The sequence below is a fragment of the Andrographis paniculata genome, unplaced genomic scaffold, assembly GCF_009805555.1.
Source record: "Andrographis paniculata isolate CXL003 unplaced genomic scaffold, ASM980555v1 Contig69END, whole genome shotgun sequence".
In the NCBI taxonomy this organism is placed as follows: domain Eukaryota; kingdom Viridiplantae; phylum Streptophyta; class Magnoliopsida; order Lamiales; family Acanthaceae; genus Andrographis; species Andrographis paniculata.
In genome coordinates, this window is record NW_026137605.1 from 764,580 (window position 1) to 778,465 (window position 13,886).

At 30.0% G+C, this 13,886-nt stretch overlaps 2 protein-coding genes and 1 non-coding gene across 3 annotated transcripts; 1 reads left to right on the forward strand and 2 right to left on the reverse strand.

The window, feature by feature from the left end:
• The first annotated feature begins 6,285 nt into the window (after positions 1 to 6,285).
• On the forward strand, positions 6,286 to 10,317 carry LOC127264087 (3-oxoacyl-[acyl-carrier-protein] synthase II, chloroplastic-like). Its single transcript, XM_051293464.1, has 14 exons — positions 6,286 to 6,519; positions 6,663 to 6,985; positions 7,248 to 7,453; positions 7,540 to 7,743; positions 7,859 to 7,969; positions 8,053 to 8,148; positions 8,279 to 8,324; positions 8,848 to 8,927; positions 9,035 to 9,103; positions 9,200 to 9,284; positions 9,374 to 9,528; positions 9,599 to 9,679; positions 9,790 to 9,849; positions 9,937 to 10,317. Exons 2-14 carry the CDS (start codon positions 6,748 to 6,750, stop codon positions 10,051 to 10,053), a joined length of 1,548 nt encoding a protein of 515 aa, XP_051149421.1. The 5' UTR covers positions 6,286 to 6,519; positions 6,663 to 6,747; the 3' UTR covers positions 10,054 to 10,317.
• On the reverse strand, positions 10,186 to 10,259 carry TRNAV-CAC (transfer RNA valine (anticodon CAC)). The gene has a single exon. It is a non-coding gene; the product is annotated as a tRNA-Val (tRNA).
• Positions 10,318 to 12,968: 2,651 nt separating the features above from the next.
• On the reverse strand, positions 12,969 to 13,565 carry LOC127263577 (uncharacterized). Its single transcript, XM_051292682.1, has one exon. The coding sequence runs from the start codon at positions 13,563 to 13,565 to the stop codon at positions 12,969 to 12,971; it is 597 nt and encodes a 198-aa protein (XP_051148639.1).
• Between the last annotated feature and the right edge of the window lie 321 nt (positions 13,566 to 13,886).

Here is a 13,886-nt window from a genome sequence, read left to right on the forward strand (position 1 = left end):
ATTATCAGACTAAAAATAGAGACACTCAACAAACAGCCGTATTACGACACGGCTAATTAGTAGCAACAAAAGCGTGTTTATTAGACTAGCGACTTTTTCACGCCGTTCCAATGCCGCCACAATTTAGGGAAAAGCGTTTTTCTCATGAATGCCCCCTGGCCCCCCTCTCTCTATTAATTATCCAATAGCTGCATTTTATGTCTTTATTACTCCTTTTCGGTAAATTTAAAATATTTAGATTTGGCATGGAAATTAAAAAATATATTTATTCCGTATATTAGGAAGCAGTGTGAATAAAGTAGAAATGACTAAAATAATCTTATTAGTATAGTATGGTATAAAGATAATGACATTTGTATAATATATTATAAGTTATAAGGTTATTTGCAATGTTACGTAAATAGTACAGTTACTAAAAAAAAGAAAATAGATAATTTGTTATGGGACAGATCAAAATGAAAAAATAAATAGTTTGTTACGAGACAAATGGAGTACTAAAATTAAAGATATTATTAGAATTATTAACGATCGGAATAAAATTTTAAGTGTTTTTTTTTTTTTTTTGTTGTTGGTTAACGTTTGCGAATAAGACTTGTGTTCGTTTGTTAAGTGTTCGAGCTCGATTTGTTAAGTAATTTTGTGTACAAATATCATTATATTAATTTTATAAGACACTAATATAAGTATTTTTGTAATTTTTTCTTAATTTGTACTACGTTTTGATATAAAAATTATTATTTAAATATCAACACAAAATAAATAAATAAATAAATAAATGAAACCTGCAAAGTCCGACGGAGATAGTATTTAATTTAATCCTATGCTACATCTCAACTATTAATTCAATGCCAATATTAGTCCATATTTTTTAGGTTAATTTGGTCAATTTCATTTTCGAGGTTGATTTCGTATTGTGTGTGTTAATTTTTTTTTAATTCTTATAAAAAAATACATTAAACACTCATACTATTCTATTAAAAATTTAATTTGCTTGGTGTTTTGGTGGAGTTTTATTATTATTATTATTATTATTATTATTATTATTATTACTGTTATTTTATTTTATTTTTTTCAAAGTACATCTTTTGGGTATTATTTTTTTAAAAAGAAAGGTTAAATTGTTTTTTATTTCGTAATTGACCCTCTTTAGTCTCATAAGTGGAATCTGTCGCAAACTAGTGCTATAAGTAAAAAAATTTCGCCGTTTTAGTCCTCCAGCGCCGGAGACGCCCGCGTGGCTCGCCGGAGGTGACGTGTCTGTCAGGCGTCACTGACCTGACGGACACATTGATTTTTTTATTATTTTATTATTTTTTAATTTATTTTTAAAACTTATTTTAAATTTATTTTTAATTTTATTTGTATTTTTTTATTTTTTTATTTGGTCCAATTAAAAAAATAAAAAAATAAATAAATCCACGTGTTTGCCAGGTGTCGCTGACCTGGCGGGATACGTCACCTCCGTCGAGCCACACGAGCGTCTCTGACGCCGGAGGACTAAAACAGCGATAAATTTTCACTTATGGAACTAGTTTGCGACATGCTCCACTTACGAGACTAAAATGATAAAGGGGTCCAGTGACAAGACTAAAAAAACGGTTTATCTTTAAAAAAAAAAAAGAAAAATTATTAAGTTGTACAAAAAGTAGGAGGGAGGGGCTCCAACCCACCCCCAGTAACACTGTTACTATTTTTTTAGTTGAGTTTTTGTAGTATTTTTTATATTTTTAGTATTTTTTTTGGTGTACTGTGTAATTTTAATTTTTTAGTAGATGATATATAATTTTATATTTTAAAAAATTGTATGTGATTTTATTTTTTTTGTTGGGGTGTAATTTATAAATATGAAAAGTCATATAAAATAATATAAAAGTGGAATATACCGAGAATATATTTTTTAGATAAAAATTGAAATTTATAGTTAGAGTAAAATTACCGTAGATTTACTGTAAAAAATGCAGTGGAGAGTTGGAGATGACCTTAATAATTTGAATCTAATATATTTTTTTCTGTAAATAACTTCTTTTTTCTCCATTTTTTCTAGTATAATAACAAATAACATTTTTTAATAAATTTATTTATAGAATATAAATTATTTTGATTAAATTTTTAATTTTTATCCATTAACTCACTCAAAATTCATTTATTTATATCTTTGCTCAATAAACAAATTTTTTTCTATATTTTAATTTTTCCCTAAAATTTTATTATGTACAAAATAATATTTATATTATGCTCTCTCCGTAGCTTAACAATTTATTCATTTTTTTATTTTGGTCCGTCCATAACAAAGTATCTATTTCTTTTTTTAGTAATTGTACAATCTACATGACATTACAAATACCCTTCCAATTTACAATATATTATACAAATGTAATTACCTTTATATCATACAATACTAATAGGGTTAATTTAGTCTTGTTTACCTTTATTTCTGCTTCATCCCAATATAATACTAATATTTCTAAAACTCTATGCAAAAAGCAAATTAATATATAGATATGAGACGGATAGAGTATATATTTTATTGATGTATAATGCTAAAAATATTTAAATAAATATCCTTAATTTATTTTAATTATATACTAATTCATATTTTTTGAAATACTAACAATATTATTTATAAAAAAATAATAAAATAATATTATAATTTATTATTAATAATTTACTAATTTACTAATTAACACTATCTAAAATACGATGTCCTAACAAAATGAATCGTCTTATCCATAATGAAAAGAGTATTTTATGAGATAAAAGAAATATATTTTTATATCAAAATAATGAAAATTGAATGAAAACAAAACAAAACAAAAATACAATTATGTTCTACTTGTCCATTTTATATATTATTCCCTCTGTCTCACTTAATTTGTTCATTCTTTTTATTTTTATCTGTACTATATAATTTATATAATTATACACTTTAATTATATTTTAAAATTTATAATTTATAATTTTTTAAATTTTAATAAGATTATTTAGTCATTTTTAATTTTAATTTATAATTATTTTTATTAAATTATAATTATTTTTACTAATACACTTTTAAATTACTTATTAATTATTCAATATCTAAAACTTTGTGCCTAATCTAAAGTGGATAAATGAAATGGGACGGAGTAAGCATATTTTTTTATATTAAACTTACATATTACCTCCGTTTCGGAAAAAGAATTTCATTTATTTTCTGTACGTAGATTTTTAATATTAGTATTATATTAGTTTGTAGTAAAATTGACAAAAAAATATATCTATTAAATTGTGCGATATAAAAGTAATTACGAGTGTGTAATATATTGAAAGTTGTAAGCGTATTAATTATGTTAGGTAGGTAATATAATTACTAAAAATTTGAATAGTAAATTCAAATAGTTGTATGATGTGATATAAATAGTTATTAATTCGATGTTTTGAATAGAAAAATTGATTTTCAGTATAATATAATAAATAAAAAAATAGGTACTTGATTTGATTTTTTTGAGAAAAAATTTTGTGTGAATCGTAAAAATCGCTCAAAATCCTCCAAACAAACACACCATAAATTAATAAATGATATTCTTGTTTTCGGTAAAAAAAAAAAAAGAAAAATAGTATCATTTTTATTGGATGTATGAATTATTAGATTTATTTTCATTATAAAATTCTCAATAAATAAATATATTTACTTTTTTTTTTATAATAAACTCATATTTAATACTCCCTCCGTCCCATGTAATACGGGTGTATTACTGTAGACACGGGAATTTAGGTAAAGTATAATTAGTAAATAATTAAGAAACGTATTAGTAAAAATAATTATAAATTAAGATTAAGATAACTAAATAGTTTAATTAAAATTAAAAAAATTTAAATTTAAATTTTAAAATATGATTAAAGTCTATAATTAATTTTTTCCAAAAAAAAGGAAAGGACAAATTATTTGGGAGGGACGAAAATAAAAAATAAAGACAAATTATGTGGGATAGAGGGAGTAGTAACTTCATCCAAAAAATTATAAATATGAGTATTTATTGTTTTAATGATAAAATATTACATTAAATATTTACAAATAAAAAAATTAGAGTAAAATGCAAAGAAGTTTGTTTAATTGTGGTTTAAAATGAAAATTTTGATTTGAACTTTTATTTAAATATTACTCATATTGTTACTATATTTTATAAATAAAACAATATATCTTTTATTTGTTCGATTTGCAATGACACACTCTACACGTAAAATAATAATAATAATAATAAATAAATAAATAAAATCCATTTCTTTAATAATAAAGAAATAAAATAAAAATGTATATCCTTTAAATAATATAACTATTAATTGCTTTGTGATACAATAGAATATACCTTGACGACCATATTAACTATTATTTTATTATTAATACATATTTTCTGTTTGTTTGTGTGTTAGGTATATGCCTTATAATATCCGAATTTTAAATAATAAATTTATTACCAACACTATTCTTGTTGTTTTGTATCTTTATTTTTTAAGCAAAACTATTTATATTTCATTTGAAATAAGTTTGTACTAGTTTTTATCTAATTTAAATATTCTACGCGATTCTTTTATATTTTAAAAAATATCGTAAGAAATTATTCATTTCGTCCCATAAATATAATTTTAATTGGATTGAACATCAATAAAAAACTTTTTTGCCCTTATAAGTGTATTAGTTTAAAAAATAGTACTCCCTCAGTCCCAAATATCGTGCAACATTTGTGTTTGGTAGAGGAATTTAGGTGGAGAGTATTAAGTATGGTAATTTGAGATAATTTTGATATTAAGTGATGTGATTGGAGAGAGAAATGATTATTTGTTTTTTTATTTGAGTGATGTGATGAGATAAAGTGAAGTGTATATTAATATATGTATAAAAATATTATTAATTATTTCTAAATTTGAAAATGTTGCAGTGAGTTTGGGACAAATAAAAAAAGAAATATTGCACGATGTTTGAGACGGATGGAGTAGCAATTGTGTAATAAAAATAAAATAATAGGGGTAATTTTACGGTGAATTGATTATTTATGGATATAAGACTGTTGTTTTGACACGGACAAAAATGGTAAACAAGACTATTATATTGGTACGGAATAAATATTTTTTTAAAGGCTCATATTTAATAGTTCTAAATAGAGAATTTTAATATATATTTTTTAAATACGAAAAAATCATTGACATTTATGGTGTCTTTGTTTGTATATATATATATATATATTCTAAAAAAATTAATATTTATATATATATTTATTATTTTTATATTATCTATACAATTAATTATAATTTACATAAAAAAAAATTATTTTATACTATTTTACAAAACAAATAATCTTAATTTTTAATATATAATGGCTTCTACTATTTTCAAGATTTTTTTTTTCTTAAAGAAATTCTATTATATATATATTTTTTTCTAAAAAAAATTTCAAATCTGAAAAGTTAAAGGTACATTAGGGTGTGTTTTGTTTGTAGAATTTTAACAAAATTCTACTATTCATTTAATTTTTTTCCCCCCAAAAAACATCAAATTAAACACCTATTTTTCATTTTTTATATTATACTAAAAATTAATTTTACATTCAAAACATCACATCAAACCCTATTTATATCACATCATACAACTATTCAAATTCAAAATTTTTACTATTCAAATCCCAACTCAAAATCCAAACCCCCAAACAAACACACCCCAGGAGTGTATTCTTATTCTCGAAAATATCAAACACATTTTTTAAAAAATATTAATATATTATATTTATTTATTATTTTTATATTTCTTACACAATTTTTTATATTTTATATATAAAAAAAATTTGATTTCGAACCAAAACACAAAACAATCAAACCCAGAATTTCATATTTTGGAATATTTTAAAAATAGTAAAAATATATTTCTTGTTGGTTTTATATTTATATATTAATTACCTATGTAGTAATATGATTATAATTTATGTAAAAATTTAAAATATTTTAATATTAATGTATAAATATTTTTAAATATAACAAACAAAAATAATATAAATAAATAATAATTACAAATATACATATGCATTTCTATTATTGACACAAGTTAATGTCATAAAAATAATATAGTTTTAAGTTTAAATAAATATAATTTTCTATTAAGAAAAAATAAAATTAGAAAATTTTGATCCGCAATATGCTATGAAGAACAGTTATGAAAATTTAAGTGTACGGCAGGTTTGGTGGATTATATATATATATATCTATTTATTTATATATAATAATGATTTAACTGAGTTACTGGTGGAGAAGATAGTCAGCTGACTCAGCTCTCCTCTGCGTATTTTGTTGGGACGTACGCACGCATTAACCCTAGAGCGAGAAACATTGTAGAGAGAGAGACTGAACTAGAGAGGAGAGAGAGAGAGAGAGAGAGAAGAGAGAAGAGAGAAGCAGGGGAGTTTGTCGCTGTGTATGTATGGTGGAGTTGACACTGACTCTAATTGCTGCTCTCCAACCAACCACACCATTAAAGAAGTTCGATTGAAAATCCGAGTAACCACCGCACCTTTCATTTACTCATAGATTTTCATACTTGCAATCTCAGATTCATTCAATTATAGACTTTATCTGCCACTTTGATTTTGATTTGATTTGATTTGATTTGTATTTCTCTCTCTCTCTATATATATATATAGACGGTTGTAGGTGTGTGTATATATATATATATATATAGTGATTGTTGTGTACAGAGGAGGTGCGGCGGAGGACTGGAGGTTTGGTATGGCGGCGTCATCGGCGGTGTGCTCATGGCGGATTGCCGCCGCATGCATGTCCGACAGGGACGGGTCTCCAGTTCCCCTGGTCTCAACGACGTCGTCTTGTTGCTCCCGCCGCGGGACCAAATGTGCTCATCTCTTCGCCTTCCCGCCCTGCGATCAATTTTACAAATCCGACGGATCGAGGACCGCTCCGCCGCGTTGCAGGCGGCGGAAACACCTCCGCCGCTCCGTGATTTCTGGTACGCTTTTCAATTTGATTATCAGTTCTATTCCATGGGCAAATTAATAGAAATCGAAGTTTGACTGCTCTGTTGTTCCAACAAGTTGTTGATAGCTCTGTCTTCATTTGTGCATACTGTTAAAACATTTTTGGATTCGATTGGGTGAATAAATTGAATCGGTGCTCTTCACCAGATGTTTATGTTGTTGATTGCTGTAGTGTCGATCAAATTTGATTTTGGAAGATTTAAATGATTGTACTGTGGTTTGTTTGAGCTGTAGAAGGAGCAATGGCCATAGCTCTAGATCCTTCCATGGAGTTCATCCGTAAGGCTAAGCCTCCAACAGTTCAAAGGCGAGTCGTCGTCACCGGCATGGGTGTGGAGACATCACTTGGTCACGATCCAAACACATTTTACAACAATTTGCTCGAAGGAATCAGCGGAATTAGTGAGATAGAAGGATTCGATTGTTCGCAGTATCCTACTGTACGCCTCCCCAATGTCCTCCATCGCCATTGTTAACAGCTATTTATCATCCATTTCATCCAAACCATTTCGATTTTCGATTGCAGAGAATTGCAGGAGAGATTAAATCATTCTCCACCGATGGATGGGTTGCACCTAAACTATCCAAAAGAATGGACAAGTTCATGCTTTACATGCTAACAGCAGGGAAGAAAGCTTTAGCCGACGGCGGCCTTACGCAAGAGGCCATGGAAGAATTGAACAAAGCACGATGCGGCGTCCTCATTGGATCGGCAATGGGAGGGATGAAAGTGAGATTGCATTTCCTCGGTCCTTTTTATGACGATTTTGGTCAAGGAATTATGCTTTTCGATTAAGTTCATCACTCCTTTCGATGATTTTGTTCACTACTATTGCGTGGATCAGGTTTTTAACGACGGTATTGAAGCGCTGCGCATTTCATATAGGAAGATGAATCCATTTTCTGTTCCTTTTGCAACTACCAACATGGGTTCGGCCATGCTCGCCATGGATCTGGTCGAACAATTTATTCATCTCTGTTTTTTTCATCAAAATATTGCATAGAGTAGCATAATCGTAAGCTCGATTATTCGTTGCAGGGATGGATGGGCCCGAACTACTCCATATCGACTGCTTGCGCTACTAGTAACTTTTGCATTCTGAACGCGGCTAACCACATTGTCCGAGGCGAAGCCGTGAGTTCGTTATTTTCTTCATTCAAGATTCATATCCGAGTCCCGACTGCTATTGATTTTGCTAGTTGATAGAAAATCTCTTTTTTCACCAGCTAATATTATCGTTGATTCTTGCCCAATATTTTCGCAGGATGTGATGCTTTGCGGTGGCTCGGATGCCGCAGTCATACCCATTGGTAACGATCTTCTTCTTCTTCTCACTTAGAGCTGTTAACGAGTCGAGCCGAATTTTAAATGTTTGTGTTCGTTCGTTAAGCTTTTGAGCTCGTTCGTAGTGTTCGAGCTCGTCTCGTTAAGAAATTTTATTGTTCGTGTTCGGCTAGATTAAGCTTGTTCGAGTTCGTTTGTCTCATTTTTTAAAATTTATATATAAATAAAAAGAAAATTTAAAATTATTTTATTTTATTTATTTTAAATTGATATTTTGTTTATTTATAAATTATAATTTTATGCGTATATATAATATTTATAATAAATATATTATTTTAACAAACGATCGTAAACAAAGTTCGGACTAGTTCATTAACTAAACGAATCTGTTTATATTGTTTGACTCGACTTATTAACGTTCATGAATGAAGTTTAACCGAGCCGAACTGAGCCGAATTCACGAACGGCTCGGTTCATTTAACAGCTCTATTCTCACTCACATAATTTTCGAATCCTTTATTCGGTTACGGATTCTTTACTTTGTTTCAGGGCTAGGAGGCTTCGTTGCGTGCCGGGCTCTGTCGCAACGAAACTCTGATCCGACTAAAGCATCTCGCCCTTGGGATATCGTATAGTTCTATCTATATAAATATATTGAACTACATCAATCAATCGATATTATAAGAGAATTGGTGAGATCCGAGGATATTTATACATAATTTCCGGTCTTTGACAGAGTCGGGATGGATTTGTATTAGGCGAGGGCGCCGGAGTGCTGCTCTTGGAGGAACTGGAGCATGCTAAGGTATCCGGATACTTCAATCGATTCACAATCTAACGTTTTCACCGTGTAATTAGACGAGTTACATACATACGTAATCGAATGTCGATGCATTCGCAGAATCGAGGCGCTACTATCTACGCGGAATTTCTCGGCGGAAGCTTCACTTGCGATGCTTATCACATGACGGAGCCTCATCCCGAAGGTACACTGTTCTTTCTCCATTGAATCCTCGGATATGTCGCTTTGATCGTTTGAAGATACGCGTATATATATATGTGTATAATCGAGCAGGAACTGGAGTCATTCTATGCATAGAGAAGGCTCTGGCTCAGGCGGGAGTGTCTAGGGACGACGTGAATTACATAAACGCGCATGCAACGTCGACACCTTCTGGCGACCTAAAAGAGTACCAAGCGCTACTTCGATGCTTTCCGAATAATCCCGAGGTTTGCGTGTCCCGAAATTCGTGACGTTTTTTGCATATAGTGTGTGTTTGATTCTCTGCCGTTTTTTCAGCTAAGGGTGAACTCTACAAAATCGATGGTCGGCCACCTGCTCGGAGCAGCCGGTGCCGTCGAGGCCGTCGCAACGGTACTGGTAGGTGCATTTCATCTCTAATTCACATTTGCAAAATATCGAAAAAATGTCACGATATTATATTAATATAAGTGATATGCCGTCAGTATAAGTGTCGCTATTGATTGTAGGCAATTAGGACCGGGTGGATTCATCCGAACATCAATCTTGAAGATCCGGACGACGGTGTGGTACGACCCTCCCTTTCTCCCTCGACTTTTTTTGCCATTTAGCGATTGCGCTATGTGAGGATATATATGTATATATGAATTATTTAGGACACGAATGTGCTCGTTGGACCAAAGAAAGAAAGAATGGACGTGAAGGTGGCGCTGTCCAATTCATTCGGATTCGGAGGACACAACTCGTCGATCTTGTTCACGCCGTATATGTAAAGATTATCGCCGCCAAAAAGAAATTCGATTCGATTTAGTTCGATTAGAAGATCAGCCGTATGTACAAAGAAAGAATAATAAATTAATATTTTTCGCAAGATAAATATAAACAAATAAAATAAGAAAGAGTAATGTCTGAGCCCGGGTTCGAACCGGGGACCTCTAGTGTGTGAGACTAGCGTGATAACCAACTACACCACCCAGACGAGTTGTTGTAATTTTTATTTGTTATTATTTAATGTAAATGTTTTTGTCACCATTCAATTCAAATTATAATATTTTATATTTAATTGAGTAGATAATATGTAGCATTAAAATACTCTTAAGCCAGCCGCCAGCTTGATTGGAATAATCTGGATTATTGATATTTTAAATAATTCTATCAAATTCATTCATTTGATTTGGCAATATTTGCCATTGAATTTCGAATCTCTAAAGTTAATTGTGGATTTCAAATTCTATTTCTTTTTATATTAGTTTAATTTAAATACCTCTTACATTCAAATGATAGATTTTAATTATTGAGTATGTGAATGAAATAAACTCTTTGTTATTTTTGGCATATGGACAAAAATATTTTTCATTTTCCTGCAGCAAGTTTTTCTTTTCGAGTAGTTTGATGTTGCAGTAAGGCTGTCACTGCAATCTTTGCTGCAATCTGAATTCGTGGGCTTAGTATTATCCATTGTTTCCAATCCTTTAAATGCCTGCAAAAGTCAAACTTGGCATTTTGGGATGGTCAGACTCGTGAAGAATCATTGGATAACACTCCATCATTTTCTATGCTAAAGAAAATTATTGTGAAGTGTGTTCTTTCCAATGATGTATCAAATATACAACCAAAGAAGACAAACAAGTTGGTGGTGTGAGAGTTAGTGTGCAAATCTTAGAGATAAGATTATTGAAAAAAAGCTCTCACCACCGGTATTTTTCTGGGTTAACCATGACAAGCGTTAGAGTTAAATGAGTTGTTGTTGTTTGTGTTCTTAATCAGCACTGATTAATGGAATTCCTCATGGATTGGAATCCTCGGATATATAGATTTGTTGATAATCGAACCGGGTCAACAAACATCTTATACCATTGTTGTTTTATGTTCTGCATTGTCTTTTGTTGTTAAAACATTATTATAGCTGTGAACCGCCCATGTTTAGAGAGTTGACCCTTTAAAATGTTCAAATGTATTTTATTCGATAAATCAGTTCCCCGTCAGAATATATTTCAAATTCAAAATAATTCAAATATATGCATTTGAAATAAATCAAACAAATCCAATTCCTTTATAATCAAACATGGTTTCAAAGTCAATAAACGAATGCACCCTTCAATTTTTTAAATAGAATTTAATTACACGTATGTATATCTCAACACTCGGTTGTTTTCATCATTAACTCAATTAACAGTAATGAGTGTGCTTGTTTTTATTATTACTCCATTTGTTCCAAATGTAATGTTAAGATTGCTATAAATACGAAAATTTAAAAAATATATGATTAATAAATAATGAAAAATCAATTATAATATAATATAAATAATTAGATATTAATATTAAAATAATTAATTAATTTAATTTAAATTAAAAAATTATAAATTATAATAAAATTTAAAATATATTATTATTTCACAAAAAGAAAGTAATATGAGCCGTAGAACGAATATAAATATTAAAAAAAATGATATTATATGTAAGACATAGAGCGTTGTTATTATTTGTGATTTTACGGAGTTAGAGCAAATTTTTCATACTTTTAAAATTTCGTTAAACTTTCTCATGATTTCGTAAATTTTGTATCTAACTTTTGTTGGTTATTCTTAACCTACACATGTTCAAACTGCAAATGAGTTTCAAATTTTTAATTTCTAAATTTTTAAAATTAAAAATATATTTATTCCTCTTATATTTAGCATACAGGAACAGTAATTTTTTTTAGAACAAGAGAAAAGAATATTTCTAAGTATATTTATTATTTTTTAAAGTCTAAATATTAAAAAAAAAAAAAAAAATTTGTAATTTAAAAATAAATATTTTAAAATTTATTCGCAGGTTGAACACGCACATGTCCAACATTGTAAAATAATACGATCAAATGAATCAGACGCAAAATTTATAAAATTACTAAGAAATATAACACAACTCTTCACTTTATAATAATTAACGAACAAATCCTATATATTAACCTACCATTAATATTTTCTAAAAATAATATTGATAAACTTGTTAAACCACATCAAAATATATTAATCAAGTTCATCATTTCATTTCTATTTACGCACATTTTTTCTGTTATTGTTTTCAATCTAATTTATAAAATTATTCAAAATAAAAAAATAATTATAAGTTACGATTGGAAATTACTAAATAATTTAATTAAAATAAAAAAAATATGAATTATAGATTTTAAATTTTAATTAAAGTTTATAATTATATTTTTTTTAAAAAAATAACATATTAAGTGAGACGGACGAAAATAAAAAAAAAATGAACAAATTAAATATGATGGAATAAGTAACAAAATTGTTTAAAATATATTAGGGTGTGTTTTTTTTGGGGATTGGATTAAATTTACACTATTCAATCTCATTTTTTTTTTTCAAAAATATCAAATCAAACACCTATTTTTTATTTTTTTATATTATACTAAAAATCAATTTTACATTCAAAATATCACATCATTCCACTATTCAAATTCAAAATTTTTATTATTTAAATCCCAACTCAAAATCTAAAACCCAAACAAACACACCCTAAAATTATATCAAGCAATTCAAACGAAATTTATAAATATCTTAGGATGCGGGAATAATACATTTCACATTCAATTTGTATTGAATAATAATAATAATAATAATAATAATCTTATTTACACTTATTTCAATTGCCAAATCTGATAAGTACAGCATAATTCCAGAACATACTACCAAACGACGACGTTTTCCGGCCACAGTTCAACGGCGCCGGCGTACCTCCGCCGTCTAGGCGTTCCCCACAACCGCACCACACTACCATCCAACATCCTCAGATCCTGACACGTGTACCATCCCAGGTCTCCCTTCCTCATCTCCACCGTCCATCTCTCCCAATCGTCGCACCACCGCGCCGCTAAATCCTCCGCCACCGCCGGCGACGGCGCCGCCTCCTTAGCTCCGCCGCATTTGTCCTCATTTACACACTCATCCATTTCCCCCAATTCTTCCTCCCCAAAGTATAAACTGAATTTCACCTTCGGACTGCCGTCGGCGTACGGCGCCGGCGACGACAACCGCCGCAGATTTTCCGAATTGACAACCGCCGGCGCCGCCTCCTCCGCCGTCCGAGAATCTTCACGGCGTCGGAGTTCCTTTTCCTCCTCCTCCTCCGGCTTCGATTGCAAGGCCCTAACCTTCCAGAATCCGACGACGGCGGTGATTAAGGTCAGCCACGCCGCCCACGCTCTGTTGACGGCGGTGAGCAATCCGTAGCTTAGATAGTTGACCGTGAGAGCTCCGACGACCGGCGACTGGAATTCCGCCATCTCCGACGATCGATTTTTGGTGCTGCGGGCAGTGCAGAGGTGAGATTTATGGAAATTGGAGGATGAACGGTGACCGTCCGATTAGATGGATGATGAAGGAGATGCTGAGCATCAAAATGGTAGATGCGATTTGGCAACTTGAAGATCCCAATTATATGCTCCCATCATTTTTTTGATACTTATTAAATAAATTTAATCTCGAATTATATAAATATTTTTTTATATATTTTGTATTGTTCATTTACAATTTTTCTTTTTTTGATTTAAATCATACGCCCCCGTCCACTGTCCACTAGTAAATATATTTTTATTGTTCAAAAA